Genomic DNA, 27,844 nt, shown 5'->3' with positions numbered 1-27,844 from the left:
TAGTAGTTTGATGTTGTGTTTCTTGCTGCCAGATGGAATTTGCAGCCTAAAGGCCTTGTATCAGTGAAGCTCCACAAACCAGCTGCTTCGAAGGAAAATGGCCTTTTAGCAGATGCAGGAGCTCAGAATAGATCTTTGTCTATCCCTATGGAGTGTTTCCTATCTAAACTATCGAAGAATGAGCTTCCAAACCCAGACCTATCCAATTTATTGGGCTTGAAATAACAGGTTTTTATGAATTTTCAATCCACACCCCTCTGGTTTTGTGGTTTGTGAACCTCATTCTTGGTCCTTCTGGTGTATTTAGCACTTTAGGAGGAGGAAAAATAACCAGTAGCAAGAATATTAAGAAGTTCTGGCCCCTTTCAGGCTTCCAGATGAGCAAGATGGACTTCTTTTTATGGCTGTTGTTTTTCAATCATCCTACTTCTAGGAGCCTTACTATCTCTGGATATTTGTTACATGTGCCTCTTTAGTTTAAGATCACCACTTAATTAGTTTTGCTCATCTGTTTTTCCTAGCTTCCTGGGTCAGCATTATTCAGGTAAACAAATGCTTGTAGGATTCTCTCCTGCCATATGTATCCAAGTTCAATAATTAAGTGCATCCATTTTTGGAAGATATAGTCAGAAAGAGCTCCTTCATCTTTTCTCCCATCTTAGCATTATTTATCCAAAATCTTTTGCTACCATTGTGTGACTTTTGTATAACATTTGGCACTTTTGCTTCAAAAAGAGAACTACTATTTCTAGAGCACTGTAATTGTTACAGCAAAAAAAAAAAAAAGATGGGTATTCACAGCTAAGCATATCATAGCAGAAATGAAACAGGGAGGCTGCAGGCTTAGATTTATGTGTAAGCTGCTGCGTGGGAGATGGGAGGTAAATGATGCTGTACTGTTTGCTGACATAAAAGTTAATGGACCCTATATTTATATAAGATTTCTTGATGTCAAAACCATGATTTAATTCAGACCTTCACTTCCTCTTCATATTTGTTAATCTATTCTAGCCCCTAAAGAGATCACCTTCTCCATAGATGTTGGGAATGGCCCCACAGAAGTCACTGTGCAGTCTCCCACACCCTTGAATGACAACCAGTGGCACTATGTTCGAGCGGAGAGGAACCTCAAGCAAACGTCTCTCCAGGTGGATAGCCTCCCCAAGAAGGTCCTGGAGGCACCTACTGAGGGGCACTTCCGCTTGCAGCTCAACAGCCAATTATTTGTAGGTAGGGACCATTTAAGGGTTTCTGTAGATATGTACAATATCTCTATGTCCATACCTTGGTAATGCTATTGTTTCACCATTGAGTTTGCATGTGGTGACCAGATTTTGCTTTCTCATCTTCCATTCCTGCATTTGCAACATAAAGTAAATACAAGCTAGTGCCTTTACACTCAAAGAACTAGCTATAGTTTAATCATATTATACTAGGTGGTATTTTTAAGATCTAAGATTGCTTGAAACGTATTTATTGCCAAAGAATTCCCATTATTTCTTCTTATGCAGCACTGGCCATGTAGCTGTAGCAAATGTGATCTCTCATTTTAGATGAGATGTAAAGGGCACAAATTCACCATGTGAGCTTCTAGGAAAAATCTTGATAGCAATATGGTCTTAAAGTTTGTTCCTTCAGCATGACTCCTAAAACCCTTATTTCATCATAGAGTGCTTGTGTGAGAGAACTATGAACACAGTTAAAACAAACACAGGTATTTCAACTGAAGGTGATCTTTCAAAGGGGAAAAAATTAGATCAAGACCAGCTTGTATTTGATAATATACTCAGGGAACGCAAAGAGACATCCTCTTCTATATTCAAACAGTCTTCCTGAGTAATCTGCTGAGTGATGAAGCATGCTGCTGATCACTTGTTTCTCAAATGCTAAGATGACTCTAAGCATGTTCTACAGGAGGCCAGACCAGAAGGCAGTGTTGAGCTGCTAGACATCTTAGAATTATCAGGGAAAGTTAGCCAAGATACCATTTCCAATTAGAAAACTTAAAGAATGTAATGGCTGGATAGACTTTTCCAAATTTCTGGGTTTGTCTTTTTAAAGGAGTAAAAATAAAATATTTATCATAATTCATCTATCAGAAATTCAAGCCCCTTACTGGTAATGCCTTAATGTTTGTTTCCACACTGTTTCAGCAAAATCTCTTTCAAATCAGAGGGGCAATTTAAGCTCCCCTAATGCAGTGACCTCCTTGTGCTACCACTTCTGGTGATGTGTAGCAGGATGAGAACTGCAACCCACAATTTTTGTTATTAGAAGACTATGAAGGCTTAGGGACGCACAGTGATGCTGAGACCTCCTGTTCCTGACCCTCCTTCTCAAAGTTAGAGTCAAACAGAAAAGTCTGAGATTGCACCAGAGGAGTTTTAGGTTAGACGTTAGCAAGAATGTCTTCTCTGCAAGAGTTGTCAAGCCCTGAAACAGGCTGCTCAGGCAAGTGAAGTCCCTACCCATGGAGGGCTGGAAAAACTGCGTAGGTGTTGTGCTGAGGGACATGGGTGAGTGGTGACTTGGCAATGCTATTTAATGGATGGACTTGATCTTAAAAGCCTCTTGCAACCAGAATGACTCCATGATTCTGTGACTAGATACATCATATGTTAACTGCTTACCATCTCACCTCTGAAAAGCAGTATCTGCCTATAAGCTTCCTTCTCTGCCTCAGCAAAATAAAGGGGTTACCTAAACAAACTTGATGGTGGTTTTAAAAGTGACATAGCTCATTGAATTGCAGGATATCCAAGGATCTCAACAGAGAAATGTGCCCACAGGAGCTCATGTCGGCAAAGACAAATGCAAAGCCCTGCACCTGGGGCAGAATAGCATCTTGTACCATACAAGCTGGGGATTGAGAGAGTGGGTAGCAGCTGTGCAGAAAAGGTCCTGTTGATTTTGGTTGAGAAATGAATCTATATGTCACCTGAATATTGCTGTGCTTTTAGGATCAGGTTGGACCAGTTGATATCCAGCAGTAACTTCCAACCTAAATTTTTCTCTGATTGTACTTAATATGTACAGCCAATTCAAGGACATTTACTGTGTCTCAACAAAAAGGTGAAAAGTACTCATTGTGCAGTAACTAGATTGTATTCAGTTATCCATCAACATTTCTATTGAACCCTGAACAAAAGGGACACAAAACCTAATGTTTTCAGGTGTTCTTTTTCTGCCCTTAGCTTTATCATATTGAAGGCCAAAACTGTTTGTGACTTCCTGAGTATTTCTAAGAGCAGTCAGAAGAGCTGGAAACCTGGGCAGATTCCTGCTTCTGGCACTGTTTGTCCCCAGGTGTTTGAGGGAAGGGTGGCAGAAGTCCAACAATACACAGATGTGGCATAATTTGTCTCTGCTGAAGGTCTCATTCCAATCTCTAATAGGAAGCAACTGATTTAATACCTTAAACATGCGGAGTGAATTTTAACCTATCTGAAAAATGAATGCATAAACAACATTATAAAAAAGAAAAGAAGCAGCAGCACATAATACTACTCCCTACTTACCCCATAAGCCATAATGTATTTGTTTCTGCAGCATTATGTGGCCAGCAGGAGCAGGGAAGTCATTGTGCCCCTGTACTCTGCACTGGTTAGGCCACACCTTGAGTACTATGTCCAGTCCTGGGCCACTCAGTTTAAGAAGGACATTGAGACACTTGAACATATCCAGAGAAGGGCAATGAGGCTGGTGAGAGGCCTTGAGCACAAGCCCTGCGAGGAGAGGCTGAGGGAGCTGGGATTGTTTAGCCAGAAGAGGAGACTCAGGAGAGACCTTATTGCTGTCTACAACTACCTGAAGGGTGGTTGTAGTCAGGAGGGAGTTGGTCTCTTCTCTCAAGCAACCAGCACCAGAACAAGAGGACACAGTCTCAAGCTGTGCCAGGGGAAGTTTAGGCTCGAGGTGAGGAGAGAGTTCTTCACCGAGAGAGTCTTTTGCCATTGGAATGTGCTGCCCAGGGAGGTGGTGGAGTCACCATCCCTGGAGGTGTTCAAGAGGGCATTGGATGTGGCACTTGGTGCCATGGTTTAGTCATGAGGTCTGTGGTGACAGGTTGGACTTGAGGATCTTTGAGGTCTCTTCCAACCTTGGTGATTCTGTTATTCTGTGATATGCATACTGGCAAAATTTCTGGGGTTTCCACCATTAGTATGCCCATTCTTAATTAATAATCTGTATAACTGACCTGATTGATTGCTGTTTATAAAATGTTCAAAATATTTATATTTTTTTTTTAATTGCATCTCCCTTTTTCATTCTGTTGAAACATGGAATATTGTTTCCATAGTGGAGATAGCTAGTCATTATGATAAAATCTTTTTCCCCATTCCCAACCCCCCCTCCCCATATTTTCTTGATTTTTTTTTCCAGAATCAATTCACATCTTTTGTCAATCTCATAAGTAAGGCTCAATGTCAAAATTTAATTTAGTTTATTTATCTTCTGGAAGGATTTATTGATCCTCTGGGATAAAGGAACTATATTAGTATCATGTAGCATTATGATGATAATGGAAATGGAGACCCGCTGTAGCTTTCAAACTACCATTCTTTTCCTGTTGCTTCAGAGACATCAGCCTATATGCAGTATATGTGAGGTGTTCTTGTGTCTTTGTCTTTTTAGGGAGTTATGTGCAGGAAATCACGCATATAAAATAAATTAGACATTTGCAAAACGTGATTACAGAGACAGTTGGCATGCAATATAATTTTAAATGGGTTCTGATAATTTGGGCCAATTAATTCCTTCTCAGCTGTTTCTGCCTGTTTTGTAAACAAGTTATTTACTTGGTTTTTTGGACACATTTTTCCTTCTGAACCCAAAACCCAGATATATTTGGGACTGTTTGTAACAGCAGTCTATAGCTTTTGGGGTTTTATATTAGTCTGTTGGTGGTTTGTTTGTGTTTATTCTGTTTTGGTTTTATTTAAATACAAAAAGCTGGCCTGTCAAACAGACTTTATTTTCTATGATTTATAGTGAGGAAACTTGAACAGAATCCTTTTCCAGCGATGGTCACAAAACAGTTGGTTGAAGGCAGTCATGGAGCTGTGCTTCATTTACTTCTGATCTGGCGATACTGACACATTGTGAGGAAGTTAATCAGCCTTTAAATACTTTGTAAGAACAGGAGTGAAGAGCACCTGACTTTCCTTGAATTTTATCTTCAGACTGACTGACTATTTTAGGAAGTTTGGGCTTTTACTGAAGATTTTCCAATGACTAAACACAGAGAAGAATTTCCCTTTTATGTTTGTAGGTGCTTTTATGTCCAGTAATAGACAAATTCACACTTCTGTCTTGCTGAGTGGAGACCTTGTTGCTATGTCTTTCTTCTTTTTCACCCTTCTACCACTTTTCCTGAAACGTGAGAGGGTATAATAGTCTGTCTTAAATTTGGGCAAGAAATTAAAAAAGGAATGGATTCAGAAGTGAAAATATACCACAGGAATGAGCAAATATCCTTTTCCATAAGAAATCAAATCCCTCAAATAACAACAAAAGTGTAGTCATTTTAGATGGAGAAAATACTCATTGCAAACTAATGCAAATCATTATCCAAAAGACTAAAAAATGTGAACTTGAGTTGTCTCAGAGGAATACTAACTGATAGATGATGACAGTCAGTTCACTCTTTGGATGTTGTGATTGCTTATTCCAGCAGAGAAATCCAGAGGTTCAGAGACTATAGCACAATCTGGAAGTCTCACTAAGACTTAGATTGTACCGATGCTAATTTTGAGTTGTGCATGTTCTTGAATTTTAGGACTGTCTGCATCACTGATAGGATAAAAATCCATTTTCAACTTGGCCTGTGTACTTAGATATAACCATGGGTGTGTTTAATGTTTTCTAACTGCATTTCTATGTTCTCTGAATGTTAGGCACATCTTACTGGGCTTGAACTCACATTACAGTGCTTGGATTAACAGTACTATCTGTGGTACTCCTGGACTTGATAAGTGTGAAATAGCCATAATTCATTATCTGCACTGAAATATCGTTCCATTTTGGAGCTGTACATCCCCACAGATAGAGAAGTTCACCGAAGTTTTCTATATCCTGAAAAAAATGTACTCACATAGTGATTTCTGTTTACCCCAAAATCTCTTTTATATCTCGATAATGTATAAAAGGAATTGATAGAGCTAGAATCAGGTCTTTTTCCCATATGCTGATACTATTCATTGTAATCACAGAAATGCTGGAATTTGGATGTCCTTTCTTTTCATACCACCTGTTCTCCATTTTCTTCTGCCCTGCCACCTTTCATTGTCCTGTTTTGTGTTTAATTCAATGGTCTTGGCTGTTCTTGCATCATGCTGACATTATGCATACCCTGCACATCTGTCTTTTGGGGATGTTCCCCTTAGGGGAGCAAAACCTAAGCATTTGCTCTGGCCAGCATGCCACAATAGCTTGTATAAGAAATTGTCATTTCTTGATATTCCCAGAATTTCACTGCACTGATGATATCTCACACTTGCTGTTCAAAATAGACGACAGAAAATGTCTACCTTCTTAAATGGATCTGTCTGGAGGTAAAAACCAAAAGAAGGGAAGTTAAAATGGAGATGTTCAAATGTAATCTCCTTTTATCTCCTCATCCATAGCAACACACAATTTGACAGGGTACAAATTTGCAATTGTTTTATTCCAATACTTCCTATAATTACCCGATAATATCCAATTACAGCTTCTCACTGTTATGAAGAAACAGTGCTGCATAGTCAGTAAGAGACAGAGTGTAGATTAAGCAGTGTTTATGATCAGCTTTTGTGTTAAATGTGTAATTGATTATGTATTTATCTATGCATTGCCAGAAAGAGGTTTTTCTATCTCTGCTCTTGTTCCAAGAACTTAAAAAGTCTGCTTAAATTCGACACTGACACTGACACATGGAATATATGGCAGGCTTCTGAGATATCTTTCTTTATGTGCAAGTGGAAGGGAGAACTGACTTTTCCTTGCCAGTACACTCAAAATCAAACAAGTTTGGGTTTTAAAGCAGCTTAAAGGAATTGGAAAACCATTTCTTGCTTCCTTTTAGTGGGTCTTGGGCATCTAGCTGATTTATTATCCTGAGTCACAAGAAGGATATTCTTGCACCTGGCTGTTTCTTCTGTTAATTTAAAAGTGTTACAGTAGAAGGAGCAAACCCCAAACAAATGCAGGCTAGATAATATCAGCTGACCAAATACCCAGCAATAGCCTAATTTGGCACATTACTTACTCTAAAGGCACAAGGAAAAGTTACTTCTTTCAGTGGATAGTCACTTTCAGCATTCAGAAGAAGTGACATCCTTCTACATACAGCAGCTGTCCTCTGCTGTATCCTTGTGGTCCTGGAGGAGGTACGTCATCACCTCTGGTCATGGCATAGTCTGAAATGAAACTTATCTAACGGAGAAAGCATGACCATAATACTCCAGTATAGGGCAGGGCATGGAAAGAGTCTCCACAGGCCTCTTTGAGAAAAGGATTTGCACACAGACTGTTAACATTTGAGAAGCAAAACAGAAATCCTAAGAAATTAATTTCATGCGTAAGTCTTTGATGAGAAGCTTTTGTGCTGTTCATTTGATATATTAAGGGAGACTAGCAAAGTTAAGTTCCTGGCTTCCTGGTTTTGTTTTGGAATCAAGGGAGCAAGAAATCCTTAGTGACTGTCCTCTGTGTGTTGTAAAAATGCAATGTACGCCAGAGACAGTCAACATCTGAGAAATTTTCTTAGGAGATGGAAAAAAAGAAAGAAAAAAAAAAGAAAAAGAAAGAACAGAGTTTGTTTATTGCTGTTTTTAAAGGGATCTGTAGACACTTTGGGATGTTTTGGAGGCCAGAAGGAGGAATTAGTTCTTAAGTCCTTTGTGTATCCTGAGTACTTTTTGCAACTTTCAGTTTGAGACTAACAAATGTGACTTGGATGTCTTCTGAGGAATATGATTGCAAATTCTCCTACTGCTGAGTAATAATAATTACGAATCTTATACTCCCATGAGAGTTCCTTTTCTTTGTATGAGTTACATAAAGCAAGAATGTTCCTAATACTTACTCATGCTGCTGTAGCCTCCTTGTTCCAGTTGTTACCAGCAAAAAGTTGTTTGCTTTTTAAAGCAAATCTTCCAACCATTGATAGAATGTTAATTATTTAGCCAATTGTATCACCAAGCTACACTGCAAGTGGTCAGTTATGAGCTATTTGCCCCCTCCTCTCAGACTCTCTCCTCCAAAATTTTTCAGTAAAATTAAACTGCATAAATACCTTGCTGAAAAGGACTTGGCTCTTTTGACTGTTGCCTCCACTCAACAAAGAACACCCTTTAACCTTCATGTTTGTGGTCCTGAAGTTTATTCTAAAATCTGTTTTCCTGAATAAAACTTCTAGGTTGCATCCATGGAATTGTCCAGTTCAACAGGTCAGTTAGAATATGAAGAATCTGCAAAGCCTAATTTGGAGAGGAGGTCTGTGTGTTTGTTTGGAGTTTTTCTCTGCTTCATGGGGATGTATTTGAAGATTAGATCTAGTCAGTTGAAGAAAACTGTCCAAATAATAAACATACTTGCTTAATCAACACTGTGTAAATCTAGGATCATATAGATGGTCTCAGTTAAGCTCTATAGTCTCCAGAAACTAAAAGAGAAGAGTGAGGAACTTCACATGGCTTCCAGAGTGCTTTAGAGAGAAGTAAAAATATGAATAATGCAATAAACATGACATCTGTGGAATAGTTAGCAATAGTTCACCATTTCTGCTTGTAATATTTATGATTACCTCCCACGCAAACCAAGGTAATCAGAAACCTTAAAGGGGGAAATCACATTTCTACTTGTTTGGACATTACAGAATGTTTTGCATGGTACGTTTGGTTTTGGAGCAAAATCCCCGAAGGAAAGGATTATGTGTGCACAGTGCTGCAAATGCAGAGGGCCCAATTATTGTCCTCAGAGGGCCCTTAAAATAAGTGAGTTAACATTTGCTCACCTGAAAAGAATAGCTAGCTAGAGAGGAATTTGAAAATATTTGTTTCTCTGAGAAAGACATCATAAAATTACCACAAAATAAACCTGTTTCACACATACTACCTGTAGTTCATTTATTCTAATTCAAATCCAATATTTCTCCTATTAGTGTACAAGAAAGAAAAATGTGCTAGAATTTTTTAGCAGAACAGCATGGGTTTGGTGAGATTTATTTTCAGACCATTGCTTCATTCTCTTAGCTTGCAGAAGTCTTGCTTTAATTAAACAATTTTTGAAAAACACAAGACAAAACTAAAATCTAGATGCTGTTCTGCAAGGACTTACTAAACAAATGCAATCTCTTATCTCATGAAGTTTGATGTAGAACCAAATTCTTCAGAAGAATAATTAGGAAAGGTAATTTTTTTCATGCTACTTTTGCAGTGAATCTAGCATTTCAGAGCCTACAAATGCTGGCAGCTCCTGAACCAGAATTAGATTTCTTAGTAGAAATCAAAATTGCAGTGTCATCAGAAGCAAATTATTGGCAACCACCAAACAAAGCCTACAGTAAGAAAAGTGGAGATATTTTCATGAAGTGCTCTAACAATCGTCATTATTATCATTATCAGAGATCATCTCTTACCGAAAAGAAGTGTCTTCATTGTAACCCTGTTAGCAATTTCATGGGGCAAATATGTTAGCTAGCTTGCAGAGACTGAATTGTGTAGATCCATGCAGCTCTGGTCCTCAAGAAGACATGCAATTATATTTAATAACTGTAATAAATAATACAACTGTGACCTGAAGTCCTGTTTCTTGGCTAAGTAACCATTCACGTGCAGCAACAGTTTGGGCAGACATGCATAAAGTTCAGACTCAAATATTTAATTTCCCTTCCGCCAGCAGGCCTCATGCTGAACGTGATTCATCCCTGCTATCTGGCCTCATCAGAATGTGTAACTCACCTACTGCTAGGATTAGGGTGTTATTTATGCTCTGCACTATGGCAACAAATATAAAAAAAAATAAGCCCAACATTTTAGGTTTGGATTTTTCATGTATTATGTGATACGCAGACATACGATAAAGAAGCTAATCTTTTTCCCAAATGAATTTGCAGTTTAAATGCCAGACAGGGCAGTAGATAAGGCAGAAAAGAGAAGAATGGCAACAAGAACGTGTCACATATAGCTTTTTAGTCCTTTCATACAGATAGAGACCTCTAGTTTTCAGGTCTGGAAGTTTGACAACTTTTGCCACTGTATGCATTGATATATAATGAATTTTGGGTTTTAAAATTCATGGATTCATATTTATACCCCTGGATTGGATATTGGGCTTTGATTACTCTGCAGATTCAACAATGAAAGCATGTCCTTTTTTCTCTCTTTTTCAGGGGGAACAGCCTCCAGACTTAAGGGCTTTTTGGGATGCATTCGATCTCTACATTTAAATGGACAGAAACTTGACCTTGAGGAGAGAGCTAAAATGACACCTGGTGTTAAACCTGGATGTCCAGGACATTGCAGCAGTTATGGTAACCTGTGTCATAACGGAGGAAGATGTGTGGAGAAGTATAATGGTTATTCCTGTGATTGTACCAACTCAGCATATGAAGGACCTTTCTGCAAGGAAGGTAGGCAGCAAGCTTTGGTCCCAGGTCCTTAGTGGTCTCTGAATTATGTCACAATTTCATCCATGTCAGCTTGATGTCCCTCATGTTACAAGAAGATGCTCTAATATCAGCTGACCCTTCAGCATTACTGTTTATCTTAAGCGGGCTATAATGCCTCCTTTTGTTGACTCCACTAATGGCCTCAGAAATCAGAATGGTGCTAGTTGTACTATTAAAGTTACCAACTGTGTCCCACTATGACTCCTCTATTGAGTTACCTGTATCTTAGAATCATAGAATCGTCAAGGTTGGAAGAGACCTCAAAGATCACCAAGTCCAACCTGTCACCACAGACCTCATGACTAAACCATGGCACCAAGTGCCACGTCCAATCCCCTCTTGGACATCTCCAGGGACAGTGACTCCACCACCTCCCTGGGCAGCCCATTCCAATGGCTAACAACACTCTCTGTGAAGAACTTTATCCACACCTTGAGCCTAGACTTCCCCTGGTGCAACTTGAGACTGTGTCCTCTTGTTCTGGTGCTGGTTGCCTGGGAGAAGAGGCCAACCCCCTCCTGGCCACAACCACCCTTCAGTTAGTTGTAGACAGCAATAAGGTCTCCCCTGAGCCTCCTCCAGCCTAAACAATCCCAGCTCCCTCAGCCGCTCCTTGTAGGGCTTGTGCTCGAGGCACAAGATATTAACAATATAGGGCTGTAATTTTCTGTAACATTTGTCTGCCCGTGTCTGAACATTTACTTTGCTTGGTTTTAAACTTCATGCAGCTTTGTTCACCTTAAAATCTCAAGGGTTTTTCTTTGCAGAGTTTTTGAACAAAGGTGTTACAAGAATGTGGGTGTGTTTACCATTCCTGTGACAACCCATTCAGAACTTAAGAGATTTTAAAAATAAGCGTAAAGCATTCAGTCTCTTGAACATGTCCTCACCAAACATTTCTGGTGGCTTATAGATGTTGCCAACACCAGAAAAAGCAGTGGGGCAAATAAAGAACACCTAATTTAGACAGCATGTGCTTAGTAAAAGGAAAGAAATAGTAAACCTGCTCAATAGCAACAAGGATTTTAATTACTGTGGCTGCTGCTCACCTCACTCAGAGAGTCACATCATCTGCTGGTGTAAATCAGCCTAGTTGTAGCACAGTCCCACTATACTCACACAAGCTGAGGATTTGGCACCAATGCCAAAAGAGGCATATCAAATAACCACAGTCTCCTGGTGTGAGATGCTGCTGTAGAGGTGAAGATGCACTTGCAGTCAGTCGGTAGCTGGAGATACTGCCATCTTGACTTTATTGTGCCTCACATTAGATAAAATCATGCTGTTATCACACCTTTGTATGTCGTGGCCAGACTGTGCTGTGTTTATTGAAGACACAAGCAGGAGTTCTTGGAATCTGTGCATGCACAAATAGGTGTTTCTCTTCTTTTGGAGTTAGCCTAGTCAACTTCTCTTGCTGGTTGTCTTTGGTCCAATGTGTTGCTTTAATAATTACTTTGTTTAAAGAAAGAGACTAGAAAGGACAAACATACTGTCTTTCCTGAGGGGGGAAGACAGAGAATATTGCCTTACATGTCAGCTGTCAGAAGATGGTAAAGCAGGCATTTATTTGGCTAATAGACATTTTGGCCTGTTCCATTCTGTATAATTCTGATTTCAGAACTAAAATAGTTTAATTTAGAGGTCTCTCTCCATACACTGTCCTTCTTTGTGCCCTGCAAACAGACTGTAAAGAAGGACATACTGCTCACCTAAATAAGGAACAGTGGTGTCAGCTGGGTCAGAGGAGTTTTGCAGTGTTCTGCTTCTGAGGCAGTCAGTTCATGTCCATGCCTGTCTGGGAGACCTGAAAATGCAGTAGCTGAAATTATCCCCTTGGTTTATGTATTCTTTCAGATGTTTCTGCATTATTTGAAGCCGGCACTTCCATTACCTATATTTTCCAAGAGCCTTATCCCGTCACAAAAAATGCAAGCACCTCAAGCTCTGCCATTTATGCAGATGCTGTCATATCCAAGGAAAATATTGCGCTTAGCTTTCTCACTGCACATACTCCAAGCCTTCTGCTGTACATCAACACCTACCTTCATGAATATTTGGCTGTAATTCTCTCCAAGAATGGTAAGTACTCTTGATTTGCTACCAAAGAGAGACCAGGGTAGCTGTGTTAAGGGTTTTTTTTTTTGTGAGAATAGTATAGAATTCTGCACTGATTTAAGTTCATTTCTGTGTCTGCAACTTTATTAACTTGATGGTATTCAGTTCACACAAATGGCTATCACTCTTGTTTATAGCCCTTTATTTGGCATTCAGTGCTACACTTGCCTATTCAGTCTTTGAATAATCATGTTGTTGGGGCTTAAAATGTGCTTTGAGTTTCATTTGGCAAGACTGTACAATAGCAGTCCTTTGCTATTTATTCCACACTGAGATCCATTAGGCCTCCAAGATAAGGGAATGAGAAATACCATGAATGTACAAGAACACTTGGTGCAGAAATATATTATCATTTTATCTTTTGCATTCTGTCTTGGCACATGTATTGCTCTTCACTGGGTTGTTTCAATGGAATATGACCAGTATGTTTGAATATTGAAGCCAGAAAATGTAAAAGTTTTCTAGGTTCACTGACAAAAACATGAGCTGCAAATCCAGGTTTTATTAAAAGACACATGGTGTGGGGACTTTCTGAAAACATGTCAAGATTTTGGTGGCATAGGTTCTGTGGCTTCTCAATATGACTCTAGCTTCTGAGTCCTTGCAGTGCTTTCAGAAAACTCACTCCAGATGAACATCGTCCAAGACAAATGGGGATGTTTGAATTATTCAAGAGTTATCAGGCACTGGAAGTGATGAGTAAGTGTGTTGGTGAGTCACTAGCCTGTGGCAGAACAATAGAAAGTTAATGCTATGTGGTTTGGATATGGACATTTGACCGAATGACCCAGACCACTCTGAAGCCTTGCAAATTTCAAAATAGCTAAGCTTTCAAGTACCAGTAAAACAAAACTCTAAGAAAACAAAAAGCGGGGGGGAAGGGGGAAGGTAAGAAGCACAAAGATTTTTATTCTCTGTCTGGGCTTTTTAGTAGTTTATCTTCCAGTTATGTCACATGGCTAGCGTGCCAGCTGGCATGGGATGAGTATCCAAATCCCTAGGAGGGTCAGCTGGGACAGCATCAGCCTGGACCCATCACCCCAAAGTGAAGTTGCAGCAGAGCAATAAAACTACTGAGGAAACTCTCCACTCTCCCAATTCAGTCCCAGATTTCTGTCTCTGATATGCTCTCAAATGCAAGTGTGTGTGATTTGCAGATGTAGGAATTTTCCAGTATGTAGGTCCACAGTGCCAGAAGTTATCCCCTGCTGAGGTCAGACATTGGAATCTGCTTCTGTTACACTCAGGTCTCTCGATGACACTCATGCAATTGAAAATAGCCCTAAAGTGAATGAAAATGTAATATCCATTTAAATCACCTTTACTGCTGCCAGAGTAGTGTAAAATGACCTTAGAAACATGAGTCAGTTGACTTTTATTGATGAAATACAATCATAAGCTAGCTATAATTGTGAAGTTCTGAAAGGGGCAAATGTAATGGTGGTTGGGGACAGGACTGGAATCAAAACACTAGGATCTCTTGTAGCAGCCTAGCAGGAACAGAGATAAACTTCATTTTGGCAGCTGCACCATCTGCAGGTCTCTGCTTGGCTCACACAGAGACAGGGAATCTCAATACTTCTGGAAATCAGGGTGGTGCAGCTCGCAGAACACTCAAGCAATTGAAAGAGTGGCGCTTTTTTATCATATCTGTACCTCTGTTTACTCACTTGTAAAAAGAAGATAATGCAACAGTAGTTTAGAGGCTTGTTGAGATGTTAGGTTCCAAAATTCTGGAATATAAAATGTAGCACTATATGCACAGATTTACTAAGCTGACCTTGGTTAGCTCCTGAGGTTTTGTTCAGGGTTACTCTGTGCATGCTTCCGTGTGACTCTTTTAAGAGAGTCATTTCAGTATGTTTGTCCCAAACATAATCATCCTTTTTTTTTTTTTTTTTTTTAATCTCATACTCACTTATTCCTTAGTCATGTTGGAATTGAAATTATTCCAATGAAAATAATACTCAGATATGTTACTCTTTGTTCCTCCAAAAGGTTTATGCATGCATTAAAGTTCCTGGACTACGAATAACAATGTCCTTTGTAGCGTTGAAAGTGAGCGCAATTCCTTCTCTTTACTGGCTGTCTTTCAAGGAATCTTGCTGTGTCTGGCAATGTGTAGTAGGGCCTAAGCATGTCCCTGCTGGATAACTGATTGGTTAAATTAAAGTTAGAGTCCAGGTGAAATAGGAATGGACATTCTCACTTAAGACTTGAGCGGTTATGTTCTTTGCCGTAATCTCAAGACCCTTTCCACTTTTTTAGAAACTATATTGGAATAGTCTAAGTATACTTTGATACCTCACCTTCTATATGTATTTTTCAAACTGCTTATTCCTCTTTTCTATTATCCACAAAATTACTAGGCAAATTATTAGTTAATAAAAGTGAAAATGTGAATATTTTTTTCTTGTAATTCAGACTTGCCTTGTTAAATATTTACCATAAAAGGAGCTAAAGTGTCTGCAAGGCTCATTCATAGTTAGACTATAATAAAAGGAGCTTGTGAGAGTGAATTCTTGTAGGCAGCTGTGGTCTAATTCAGTCAGGTGTGAAATATTTCCTGTTAAATCAATTTGTTTCAGTAAAATTAAGAAATAATCACATTTAACCCCAACATATTTTGCACTGTCAGTCTGTAAAGAAGGTGATACCACTAGGAGATACAGTACATATTGATTGAGACACTAGAATTGTGGTAGTAAAATTATTCATTTAGAGTTTTCTAGCAGGCCAGAGTCAGGTCTGTGAAAAGAAATAAAATTACTTTATTCCCACTCATGGCTTTACCCATACAGATCAATGCTGCCCACACAGAAAGCCCTTCTGCTCCTTGAAGCATTAGAGGGAAGGTAGTTCATAAGGGTGGTAAAGTTATAACAGATGTTGGGTACCACCATATGTCAATGTAGTAACTACAAGCCCAGACCTATTCAGATGTCCTCCTTCCATAGAAGGAAATGCTCAGTAGTGTCTAGCAGCTAATATTTCTAGATATAATTCCCACCCAAAGAAGTTATCTGTATCACAAGATTACTCTTACCTCTGATCAGTTGGCTTATGTCCTGGACGCTTACAGGTAAGCTTTTTGAAGTTGATGTTTTTAAAGATCACTTGGGTGTTCTTTCCACCATAAGTTAATATTTATGCTTCTAAATCCTACATGTCTTTGAAAATCATGTCATAACATAGCATTGTCCCCTTCTCCACAAACTCACATATTATACCCTTGGATGTTTAAACTGCACATACATATTGATGTGTACGTATTATATATCGATGGGTATGTGTATTTATATATAGATTGGTATATATGTGAAGCTCTCACAGTCACATTGATCCCACATTCACAAGATTAATAGTACTGCAATAATTGGCAGTGTAGTTTTAATATTAGTGCTGGAACAATTTCATATTATGGTGCCCATTACTAAGGTACATAAAATGGGCAAATATCTCCAATTAGCCTTTTCAGTGTGTCAGTCCATATCACAGGAAGCTACCACCAAGACAAAGGTATCTTTTTTTTCTTTTCCTTCTAAATTTTCACCGTACAGTTTTGAATTACATGATTTCACCAAGCTACAAGTGCCTTAATATTAGTATCTTTGCCTTGATCCATAAAGACAATAATTAATGGCACAGAAAAGTGTTGAGAGAAACTATAAGTGCTTCTCCTTTCTCCATTTTTCCTTCCCCTCTGCAAGTGATAAAATGTGATATGAATATGATGAAGTATATTGTCTAGAAAATGTTTCCCCAAGTCTTTGATTCTCAGTGTTGTTGGCTTTCTCCATGGAAACAATGATTCCTAATCTGGAAAAACAGCAGATAGCCAGCATCAAAGTAAAGAGATAGAATCTCAAACTATCCTAGAGTGATTGAAAATTTATCTGTATTTATTATCTGATCTCATAAGAAACTAAACAATTTGAGTCCTTTTCTTTTTGGTTTGTTTCTGCCCTGTACTTATTGCCATCCCAGTGAGCTCTGTTCTCAATTTGTTTTAGAAAGTAAGACTGAAATTTCATAGGTAAGATTAAAGACAACACAAAAGGGATAGTTAAAAACAAAAGTTAGGTCTCTGATACTCAGACCATACTAGCAGAACCCAGATCAACTCCAGTGCCATCAGTGAGAAGCTACTGATATTTTTAATAAACTAGAAATCTACTGTAATCTCCTCCTGTCTCTAGTCAGAAGAAGCCTTTCTGTTGAAGCCATATGAATTCCCATGTTGTTATTGCTTTGCAAGTTTGTTGAGCTTCATCTCCAACAACTTTTCTCAGGCAAAATCAAAGCTTTTGTCATTCAGTAGTAAAGAAAGGCAAAAAATCTAGTTCAGTCTTTAAGGCAAAGAACCTTTTGATTCTGTTCATGCTGTGCACTCTGGAGTTCCATGAGGCAAAGCCCCTAAATGAGGAAAGTAGGACTCACTGAAACACTGGGGTGGGTTTGAGGGGTCAATTTCCTGATTCTTTTGCTTTATCACCTTGAAGATTTTGGTTTTGGGCTGTGAGTACCATAGAACATAACTAACTGCTGTGGAAAGACTTTCTAGGCTGTGCTATTGCTAGTGCAGTTGTCTTCTGAGAACACCTTCTGTCTTAGAGACTTTCCACATCCGTTGAACAATCTGCACCATTTATGTGACTGAGAATGGTGCCAGGGTTCAGGTATAGTTATTTTTAACAGAGCAGGAGCAGAAAAATGAGTTGTGTTGGAAAGTGTGGGAGACAGTTTTGGCTGGGAACATTGAATGCAAAAGATATTTTCCCCAGTTGCTTGTAAATGGGAGGTTGCTTGTGGCACCCCAAATAGAAAGGTCTGGGGTGGCAGGAGATCTCCCAATTGGTTCATTTATGTAAACAGAAGAACTACTGCTAGAAACATCTCTGGTCCTTTGGATGATTCCCTGCTGCAAGCATGCTTCACAGAAAGTAGCAATGCTGATTAGAGTTTTCATTTGAAATCCAGCACTGCAAAGTCTCTGAGGTGGACTTGGCACCCAAATCCAACATATTTTTTTGGTTTTTTTAGCATATGGCCACTCTCAACCTCTAAGTGTGCAAAACTAACTTGAAAGGAGAAGCAACTACAACATTCAGCCAAGAACTCTGGCAGATTTCTTTATCTGCTTTCCAAGAGGAGAGAACTGAAAGATCTGTCTCATTAGCTGAATTCATGGACATGTTTGTACTCATAAAGATCATTTTGGCATGCTGAAGGGTCAAGAGATGTTCTGAAGACCCACAAGAGAAAAACAAGGGAACTGTAATTGGATTACATTGAGCAGGAAAAGCTGAGCATGCAGTTAATAATTGATATGTGCTCTGCATCTATACAGACTGACTTTGAACTTACTGGTATCTGGCATAAAACCTCAGAACACTGGCTGCAGATAATCAGCCCAGAAGAAAGCATACATTCCCATTTGCTTGAAGAAGGTGTTTATCTCCTTGAAGACTGAAGTACTTGCTTTTTGCAGTTGGAAAGTCATTTTTATTATTCAGTTTCTGTGTGACTGTCCTGAAAAGAGTGGAGAGGAAGGACAGAAGGTCACAAGATCCTATGTTTAAATGGATACTGGAAATACAGATATGCTTTTCAATAATTCTGGAATGAAGGTCTTTTCAGAAACCATTTTACCAAAACTTTTAGCCCTGAGGATTGATATTAGTTGTTTCTCAGTTATTCTTCAGTAGTGAATTATGTGTGTCGTGGACATAGAGAGCTGTGTGGTGAGATCTCTAGTCTATCAGAAATGCTGACTCAAGTGCTCCCTTGGGAACAGTGTATCTGTTTCTACACAATGTAGAGCCCAAGCTATTAATACTTGAAGGAACCAGCCTGGCCCCAAGCAAGCCTCCTTCTCTGTCTTGCTTGTATGCTCTGTCTTACTAGCGTGTTATTTTTTCCTGATAACATATCAGTTATCTTGGATGGATATTGAAAAGGTGACTTTGTCCTTCTTTCCTGATGAAACTGAGAGTGCCTGAGTCTTTACAAGCTAGACTGGCCTACAGGAATTCCAGGTCAAAGAAGAATTCTGGAGCAAGGAAGATGTCGTCTTAGTGGAAGAGGATCAGATCAGAGAATGCTTAAGTAAATTCAGCACACATAAATCCATGATCCCTGATAGGATGCACACAGAAGTGCTAGGAAAGCTGACAGATATCATTGCAAGGCCACTCAAGAGGCAACAGAGACAAATTGAAACACATAAAACTCTTTTTTCTAATGTAAGGGTGACTGAGGACTGGCACATCTTGCCTAGAAAATTGCAGAATCTCGCTCTTTGGAGATATTCAGAAGGTGTCTGAACAGGGCCTTGGGCAGCTGTCTCCATGTCCCTGCTTGAGAATGATGGAGGTGGACAGTATGACCTCCAGAGGTTCCTTGCAACTTCAACCATTCTGTGATTCTGTGAAAGATTGCAGAAGTACACATTCAAAAGTGAAGCAGTGAAATTATGTCTGTATAAGCATGTATTTTGCTACAGAAGAGTAATCACAATGCCACTGTTAATACCATTCTTGTACTAGGTACAAGTACTAAGTAGAAGTTTTCATCCTAATTTTCTCCATCATATGACCTAGGAACATGAGTCAGTTCTTTGTATGCCAATGGCTATGGCTTATTAGGAAACTCAAATAATTCTCTTGAGGGTTTGCCAGAATCAGGAGAAGGCCATTGATTAAAAGGTCCAAATTCTCCAGTCAAAGATGCTGGCATGACCTATGACCTAGGCAGTGCTCAGGTTAACTAGCTGGTCAAAGAATCAGAGCAGTTCCCAGAGATTTGTGACCATCCAGGCAGTGTCCATAAAGCTCAACACAAATTATCATTAACCTCAGAAAACCATTTATCCTTAAAGTTCTGTGCTGTTTTTATTATAAGTTGAGTGAAAAAGAAGTTTGAGAAGGGAGGCATATGATTATTTTTTTCCTCTAGTTTTAAAATATTATTGCTTGCTCTCCTGCTCCACAGACATTATGTAGTGCTCAAGTTGATTGTTTCTTTTTCTCTGTTCACATCATCTTTTTCCATATTCTCATTGCTGAGTATTATGGTTATTTGTTAGGTCAGCATGAAACAATCCTTGCTTGAACAGGTGTCTCAACTGCCATAAATGAAACAGGAATGGTTGAAAGATAATAGGAAAAGAATGGAAGCTATAAGCTACAGTCTTGGTGAGGGCAAATTGGAAGGAATCCCTTAGGATATCACAAAAGGTACTCTGTCTTTTTTGCCTGCAAGCTGTTCTTACAGAGTTACCGTGGTGCATAATTTGCAAAGCCAGGCTGAACTTTTGGAATGAAATTCATGCGATGACACGTTTTATTTCATTCAGTGGTTACAGAATAAAAGTTCTTCCTGCCAGCCTGGCTGCTATGCTAGTTTTAAATGAAAAATACAGTGTGATATGAAAGCCTGGTAAGATTCTTCTACATACAAAACCATAGAGCCTACTGAATGTCTTGATCATGAGAAGATTAATGGCATCCTCTGTGTGTGTGTGTGTGTGTCTGTGTTCAAAGAGAGGAGGTGAGATCTGAACATCAGATCCAATAGTATCATGCAGATAGCTTTTGCTAATGAAGCATCTTAGAGTGACTTTAAAATTACAAAGAATATGTAGAAAAAAGTATAGGTTAAAATGTACTAGAATAAAACTCATCAGAGAGCAGGTAATTTCAAGGACATTTAGCTGCATCAGATGTCCCTAGCTCTTTGCTTCATCTTTACATTCAGTCACTCTTCAGGGGAAAAAGGTAATTAATGTAGCATCACTTTGTAAAAAAAAACAAAAAACAAGCAATGAGTTTCTTCCTGAAAAAGCAATATTTGGGAAAGCAGAGATACTGATAATGACTAAGAGTATATTTTTTAATTGCTGCTCACCCCGAAGTTTCCTGTTATTTTTCCAAAGGATGCTCACATTCATCTATTTCACCAAAAGATAAATTGACACAAGGAAGGTGATTTGTCAGCAGTCATCATGCTGGTAGATTCCAAGTTGTGTCAGTGCTCTGTCCGTTGCCTCCGTAAATACACCACTCTGTATGTTTACCCATGAGCTGAAATGGAGAGCCAGTGTTTAGTGTTGTCCCATGACTATGGTTCAGCCCTGTTCCCATTTTAGGCCCAGCCACATCAGCATGGACATGCACTGGTTTTGTTTAGATAATAGTTCCTTTTTATAATCACTGGAATAAGCTCTGTGTTTAAGCCACTTAGTATGTGCATAATGAGCTCTGTGACTGTGGTCCTCTGAGTCATCTTTTAGACCTGCAATACTTCCTAGCTCTGGAGCAAGAACCATCTGCCAGTCCCTCTTTAATTGCTGGTCAGCCTGTGTTAAACTAACTGGTGGGAATGAGATGTCTATGAAGGTTAAACACATTTGTCAGTCATATAAGGGAACTAGCTACATTTGTTGATACTTAAGTGACATTCTCGGTCTGAATCCAACTGCCTAGCAGGATTGCAAAGTGAACTGAGGTCATGGGCCTCCAGATAAGCTCCTTTAGGGGCTTGTAGGGGTGTGTTTTTTTCAAAGTTGAAGAAATGCAACATGAAAGTGTTTTTTTAATATAGGATGGCCTGAACATGATCCTTAAGTTCTGAATGTCTCAAGCACTGAGTGGGAGGAAATAAGAAATAGACACCTTTGCTTTACACTGCTGTGAAAGATTATGACAAATTGGGGGTGGATTTTATTTTTTTTTTAAACTCTGTGTAACAGTGTCATCTAAACAAATGCAGTAGCTGAGTAGTCATATGTTCAGCAAACATGTTCAGCAGTTTCACCTCCTTGTTTTCTCCATGCAAAGCAAATAGCAAGAGTCACCTCCTAAAAATGTGCAAGTACTTTCTTAGTTAAATGCCACTGGATGCTGAAGAGATGGGCCCTGTTCTTTCCAATCACCAGCGGCACTTCCACTGAAGAGTGAATTTACTGAGTAAATATCCCTGGGGAGAAGCTGCTAATTAAGGAGCAGGTTTCTTAGCCAGCTGCTTTTTACCGAGAAAATGCTGGTTCATTTTAAAATATCTAGGCTATGAAAAGGGACGTTGTCATGCTGAAGCTGTGCAAGTTGCCAGAGAGATATTGTGTCAGAGAGACATAGAGATGACTGAAAACTTTTATTTGCTGCTCTGTGATTCAGGAAGGAACAAACACTTCTAGATTTCATGCTACAAATGGCTTTCTGATAGAAATACTTCTTCTTCTCCTCACTATTTGTTTAATTGTGCCTTAATTATTTTTTCTTTAGCTATAGCTCAGGGGAGTTTTGAGGGTGAGTGCTGAGTGTGGATGTAGTGCTATAGTTATCTTACAATTCTACAAGGGTAGCAGCAGTAAGTGGTTCTGTTGGTCTTAAACTCCTTTATTTCTGGGTGCCTTTGAGGCAAGGGGATACAGAGGGGTAGTCTATGGCTCTTTTCTTAATAAATTTCATTATTTTCATTATTTTATACATGTACATCTCTCCCAGATCAGAATTGTCAGCTGCCCTGAGTGAAATTATTTTTCCCATATAACATGATGGTGATAAAGTTGTATGTTTTACGTGTGTCACCCATGTGCTCATTGAACTAACCTCAGCTTCATCAAATGATGCAAGATGTCTTGCCAGCTGCTTCAGCCAGTTTAAGTAATTAAGAAGTGCTGTTGAAGCTGGCAGAGATGTTGGATTCAATCTGGGCTCATTTAAAACCAGTTTATGTAAATGAAGGTCCTGTAGAGAAGTCTCAGACTCCCAAGTGCATGTCATTCTCTTCTGCTGTTTTGTTCATCAAAACTAAATGACACAAGACCTGTGGTGCTGTGTGACAAGAACCTTGCTTATGAATGGTGGATTTATAAAACAAATTCCTGGAATCCACTTTTTTATTGTCCACAGAGCATCTTTAACCTTTTCCCCAAATAATCTAGCACAGGGTGAGATCTTTCCAGTAGGCAGTGTTTCTGACATTCCACTCAGGTACTGCTGTAGACACAAGCAATTAAAAGAAAAACCCAAAAGACAACCCTCCTGTTGACACATTCAATAAAGCTTTTGGATATAGAATATGTAACACACTACTGTTTGGGACTAAGGTTTTTTAATTCTTCAGGCTGAACACTTTGAAATCTCTAACTAGTTTAATGTTCCTATTGCAACTAGACTTAAGAGCTGCCACTAGATTTAAGAGCTGCTACTACAGCTTTCTTGCCCTCAGCAAAAAGATGCAGTTTGAATACATGATGCTATTCCTGTAGCTGCCTGGAGGTTGGTTACACTAATTGTTAGTGTATTGATAGCAAGTACTAGCTCAGGCCTCTATCACCACTGAAGGAATTTCCTGGGAGTGTTTTGTTTCAGAAGAGTCATCCTCAACCTAGTCACCAGCCTAGGATATCATAAATTCTGCCCTTTTGGTCGCTGTTTTCCAGAAGTTGGATACTCTTAAAATTATTCTGTATCTGGTATCAGCTGAGAGATGTCATTCATCCCTATCTATAGTCATGGATTATACTACTGCAAATTACAGGCAGAAGAACATAATCATATGTAGCAAGTCAGCTTTGATACTGCTAGTGGTCTCATCACAGTAACATGTGAGCCTACATGGGCTCATTTCCTTCAGAAGTGTTGAAAAGAGGCCATGCTATTCTGTAACATTAAGGCTAAACTATGCCTGCTCCACTCCTGAGCTGTTCTGGAGCTAGCACAGCATATCTCTATGCTGGTCTGTAGAAGCTGAAACAAAAAGGGATTACTATAATAAACAAGTGTGAATCTGCTCTTACCTAAAACTGCTAGAGTAAAATGCCCAGTAAAATTTTCCAGTTCAAGGCCAAAAACATAACACCTCTGTCTTTCCTTCCCTCCTCATTTATGGACTTAATAGAAATTGCCTCCAGCAATTCCACATACATTAGAGAAGAAAGAAAACACGACAGGCAGTGTGTAGCTTGAGCATTATGGCACTCCAGGTGTGCATTCTCAGTCACAGGGAACTGAAAAGAGGATGACAGGCATGACTGCCACAAGACTGCCGGAGATTACATTGTTCATGATTAGTATGAATCCCTATTGTGAGACAGAAATGATGCAAAATAGAGAGAGAATAAGGAATAAGGAAAGTAGAGCTGGTTTATGTACAGCTTTTTATTTGCAGTTAGTGACACCAGGCTGATGTGATGGTGAAAGTCAGTGGACCAGATAACAACAATAATAAAAAAAACCCTTAATAATAATCCTAATTAATAATCCATTTATTTTGCCTGTCAAGTAGCAAAATAACAATGTAATCTGCTAGACAAATTATTCTGTACTCTGAAAGCAGAATAAGTTTTGGTAATGAATGCAAGTCAAAATCAACTTTTGTGTAAATTCCAAAACACATCTGGAGAGATGAGCCCATGTACTTCTGGTTTTTATTAATGCACATGTGACCCCAGGCAAAATGCCAGCTTGGATTCAGTGGTTCTGAAGACCCACCACCCAAAATGAAAAAAAGCTTGCCATTGGAATTCAAAGCAATTTGATAAAATAAGGTGCTGATCGCTGATCACTTTTAATGTTTTAAGGTAAAATTGTGTTACTATAGAAAGTCTGATCTGTTATTAATGGATGTCAAGAACCTCCCCCATTGTCTCCCAATGAATGGAATAGAATAGAATAGAATAGAATAGAATAGAATAAACCAGGTTGGAAGAGACTTCAAGATCATCACATCCAACCTATCATCCAACACCACCCAACCAACTAACCCATGCAACCAAGCACCCTGTCAAGTCTCCTGCTGAACACCTCCAGTGATGGCGACTCCACAACCTCCCCGGGCAGCCCATTCCAATGGGCAATCACTCTCTCTGTGTAAAAAGGTTTCTGCTTTAAAATCAATACTTCTCTGGTAAAGTCAGTGGATAAAATCCCCCTTTGCAGAATCTGAAAACCTAGAGAAATTGCATATTTTGCTGTCTCACTTTGAACATAAATGTGCTGGTTACTAAGTTAATCATCTGGAAATAGTAGTACTATTTATATTTTATATGTGGATGTGTTCACAGCATTCAAAGAAGAGCACAGAAGTTTTTTCACATGTACAAACTAAGCAACTGGTTCAAGGTCACAGACCAAATTTAGGCCCTGTTCCTTTTTTTCCTATTACACCCCTTTTAAAGGCTCTAAGAGGCAGCCCATAAAGTATTCATACTAGGATGTGATTTTCAGGTTGGGTCACTTTACTAGACTATCACATCTTTGTTTCAGCATATTCTATGTGGCCGCCTCAGCAGTGGTGTACAGAGTCAGGCAATGTTTTCATTTTTTATCACGTCTCCCACTGGCCTAACAAGGAAGCATGAAGAAGGTCCCTTAACTTCCTTGCACTTGGACTTCTTTTCTCATGTCTTTCTAGAGCAAAACAATTGTAAGATGTTTACACTGATAATCCCTGTTGATGGATCTTTCATCACTACTAGAAAATGGGATTGTGATTTAAGTTTGAATCTTAAGTGTGACATTAATGGTGATGGACAGTAGCTCCATGTCCTGGCTATGCCATGAGGAGATAGGAGCTTTGCAATGTGTTTCGGGGCAGCTGAATCAAGTCCTGTAAAATCACAGTGAATAATTTATCAGTTGTTACTGACCTTGATCGCTTCACAAATTTCCCTCTAACATCTGTGACTGTGTATGAGAAAGCAAATGCCTTTTATCTTTTTTTCTTTTTCTTTTTTTTTTTTCTTTTTCATTTCCAAGCTCACCTAATCCAGCAGCCCAATGAAAAGCTTTCATCCAAGCAGCTCATTCTCCATTTTCCTTCATTTTTTTGGAAGCTCTGTTTCTATCTTTCAAAGCTCAGAGAGCAGCAGCCCTCATCTGGGATAAAATGAATGTTACAAGAAGTAGAGCTCTTAAGAGCCTGAGCATCCAAACACCCTGGTGGGGAAACAGGAAAAGGGATGTATTAACAAGATTCTGGGTCCAGTCTGGAAGGACTGTCAAATTCACCTTGACTTGTGGCAAAATTTCCCCTGAGCAGGAAATTTATACATTGTTTTAAGCTTTTATAAAGTTGTTTTACAGTAGCTTGTAGGACAAGGGCCAACCTTATTGAGGGTAGATTAGAAAGGCTGAAAGCAGCAGGTATGTCCTCTCTTGAGACCTGCAGTCAGTCTTGCAGCAGTTATAGAGCTGAATATAGGAGCCAAGCAGGGCTGTTCATGCACCTTATCAAACAGCCAGCCTGTTTGGGGGGTCAGAGGTGCCTCTGAGTAATGTTGCAGTGTACCACATGTGCGGCTGTAGTATGGCCTTCTCTGACATGGCACTGCATAGCAATGTGCACACAAGTATTGCCTATTCAAACACTGTGACTGGTTCTAGAGCTAAAAAAACCCATGAACACATCTATCCTTCGGTGGCAGAACAATCAGTCAACTCTTATCATTCAGCGCAGGTAACATGTGCCTGTAGCTGTCTACAAAATCTAGTGATACGTGGAATGATTTGAATTTGTGCTGAAGAAGTGCTGATATGGAAAGAGAGTGGAGTGTTTTTATTATGATTTTCAAACCAGGATATAAATTAAGGACTCTTTGCTCAGGGTTGTGGTAATTTGCATTTGTCTGTGTAATCGTTTGCAATATATCTTTTCTTGTATTGCACAGAAATCATAAGTAGCCTAAGCCTTTAAATGTTTGAAATTAAGTTATAATTTTCAGAGGTGTCACCATCTTCTGCGTTGTGTGTTACATTTTGATGAAAGCGAATTTGAAAATCACCAATATTAGTTTAATAGAATAGTGCAAGACCTGCATGCCCTCTGGTGGAAGCGATCCTTAACAGACTAATCTAGATCAGCTTCTGTGGCAGCAGGAAATGTCTGACCTGCAGACAGACACACTCTCCTTTGATATACTTTGTTACTCAATTAAGTTATATTTCTCCATAGCAGAGTTTGTTAGCTAGTAGGAAGAAAAGCTTTTCCAGCACATTATTTTTTCCCCATACTGTTTATTAATTTGAACTCCTTCTTGACTTTTTAACCTTGTCACTCTACTGTAATAAGAACAAAATGAGTTATATGTTGTGTAGAGATACTGAACAGTCTCTCTTTATTGTCACAAGTTTTATACATAGAATTTTGCTCTGCTCTTAAGGCAGCTTACAGGTCCGATACAAGCTGAGTAAGGATGGGCTCCTCATTTTCACCATTGACTCCGGAAATTTTGCCAACCGAGAGCTGCACCATGTGAAGATTAACAGAGAAGGCAGAGAGCTCGTCATTCAGGTACACTGTGGCTCAGACCCACTGGTATTTATGCCTGATCACCAGCAGGAGTCAAAGGTTTCACACTGATCAGGTGCAACCAAAGCTGGTCCAGCAGCAGAACAACCCTATAGATTAAATCAAAACTCCATCCGACCCTGCTTCAAAAACTGCCCAACCATGGTGTTTGCTGTTCATTGAGCCTTCCCTTGTCTCTGACAGTCTGTGAATTGGGAAATACCTTTTGGCAGAAATTAACCTGGACCTTTGGAGTGGTTCTGGGACTATGGGTATCTGTAATCCCAGAGGAACCACACAGTTTGGATCATTGAAAGCCTGGCAAAGGAGAGAAAAACAGGTTAGGATTGAGCACCTGGGAATGTAGTGTCATTTAAGGTATGTGTTCCAAAAACAAATGTAACCCAAACTGCCTTACCCTCTCACAAAAGGAGAGGTAACACAGAGTACAGCCACCGATATGGTGTATTATGGTGCCTTATCTTTTAACTAGAATCAAGCTATCCTGAATGTGACAGCCCACTGGGAGACAAGAACGTTCCTCTGCCTTGTTTTCCTGCATTTCCATTTTTTCCAGGGCAGGGTGAAGATGAGTGTTTTACTGCTCCTGCATACCTTCTGAGGTTAATTATGATAGTTCATTTTACAAAACAAATTGACTAGATCTGGGCAATGGTTATTTAACAAGGAAGGGTGACAAAGTCTGCATAGAAGTTGTGTGTTAAGGAACAGAATAAGGAGGAGACAGAAACTTGGGAAGCACCCCAAGCTTTTCTCCTC

The 27,844-nt window shown here is 39.3% G+C and overlaps 1 protein-coding gene across 1 annotated transcript in view; it reads left to right on the top strand.

Annotated features, from left to right (window-relative positions):
• Positions 1-27,844, top strand: part of CNTNAP5 (contactin associated protein family member 5) — a 303,624-nt gene that overhangs the window by 256,307 nt on the left and 19,473 nt on the right. Inside the window, exons 17-20 of the mRNA XM_068138943.1 lie at positions 1,012-1,230; positions 10,373-10,612; positions 12,509-12,733; positions 26,937-27,067. Of these exons, the coding sequence (XP_067995044.1) occupies positions 1,012-1,230; positions 10,373-10,612; positions 12,509-12,733; positions 26,937-27,067 (815 nt within the window). The remainder of the gene's footprint in view (positions 1-1,011; positions 1,231-10,372; positions 10,613-12,508; positions 12,734-26,936; positions 27,068-27,844) is intronic.

Source organism: Melanerpes formicivorus, unplaced genomic scaffold, assembly GCF_026170545.1.
Source record: "Melanerpes formicivorus ecotype bairdi unplaced genomic scaffold, bMelFor1.0.p_v2 SCAF_5, whole genome shotgun sequence".
Lineage (NCBI taxonomy): Eukaryota > Metazoa > Chordata > Aves > Piciformes > Picidae > Melanerpes > Melanerpes formicivorus.
Note: the sequence above shows the minus strand (reverse complement) of the source record. Positions and strands in the feature narration are given on the sequence as shown.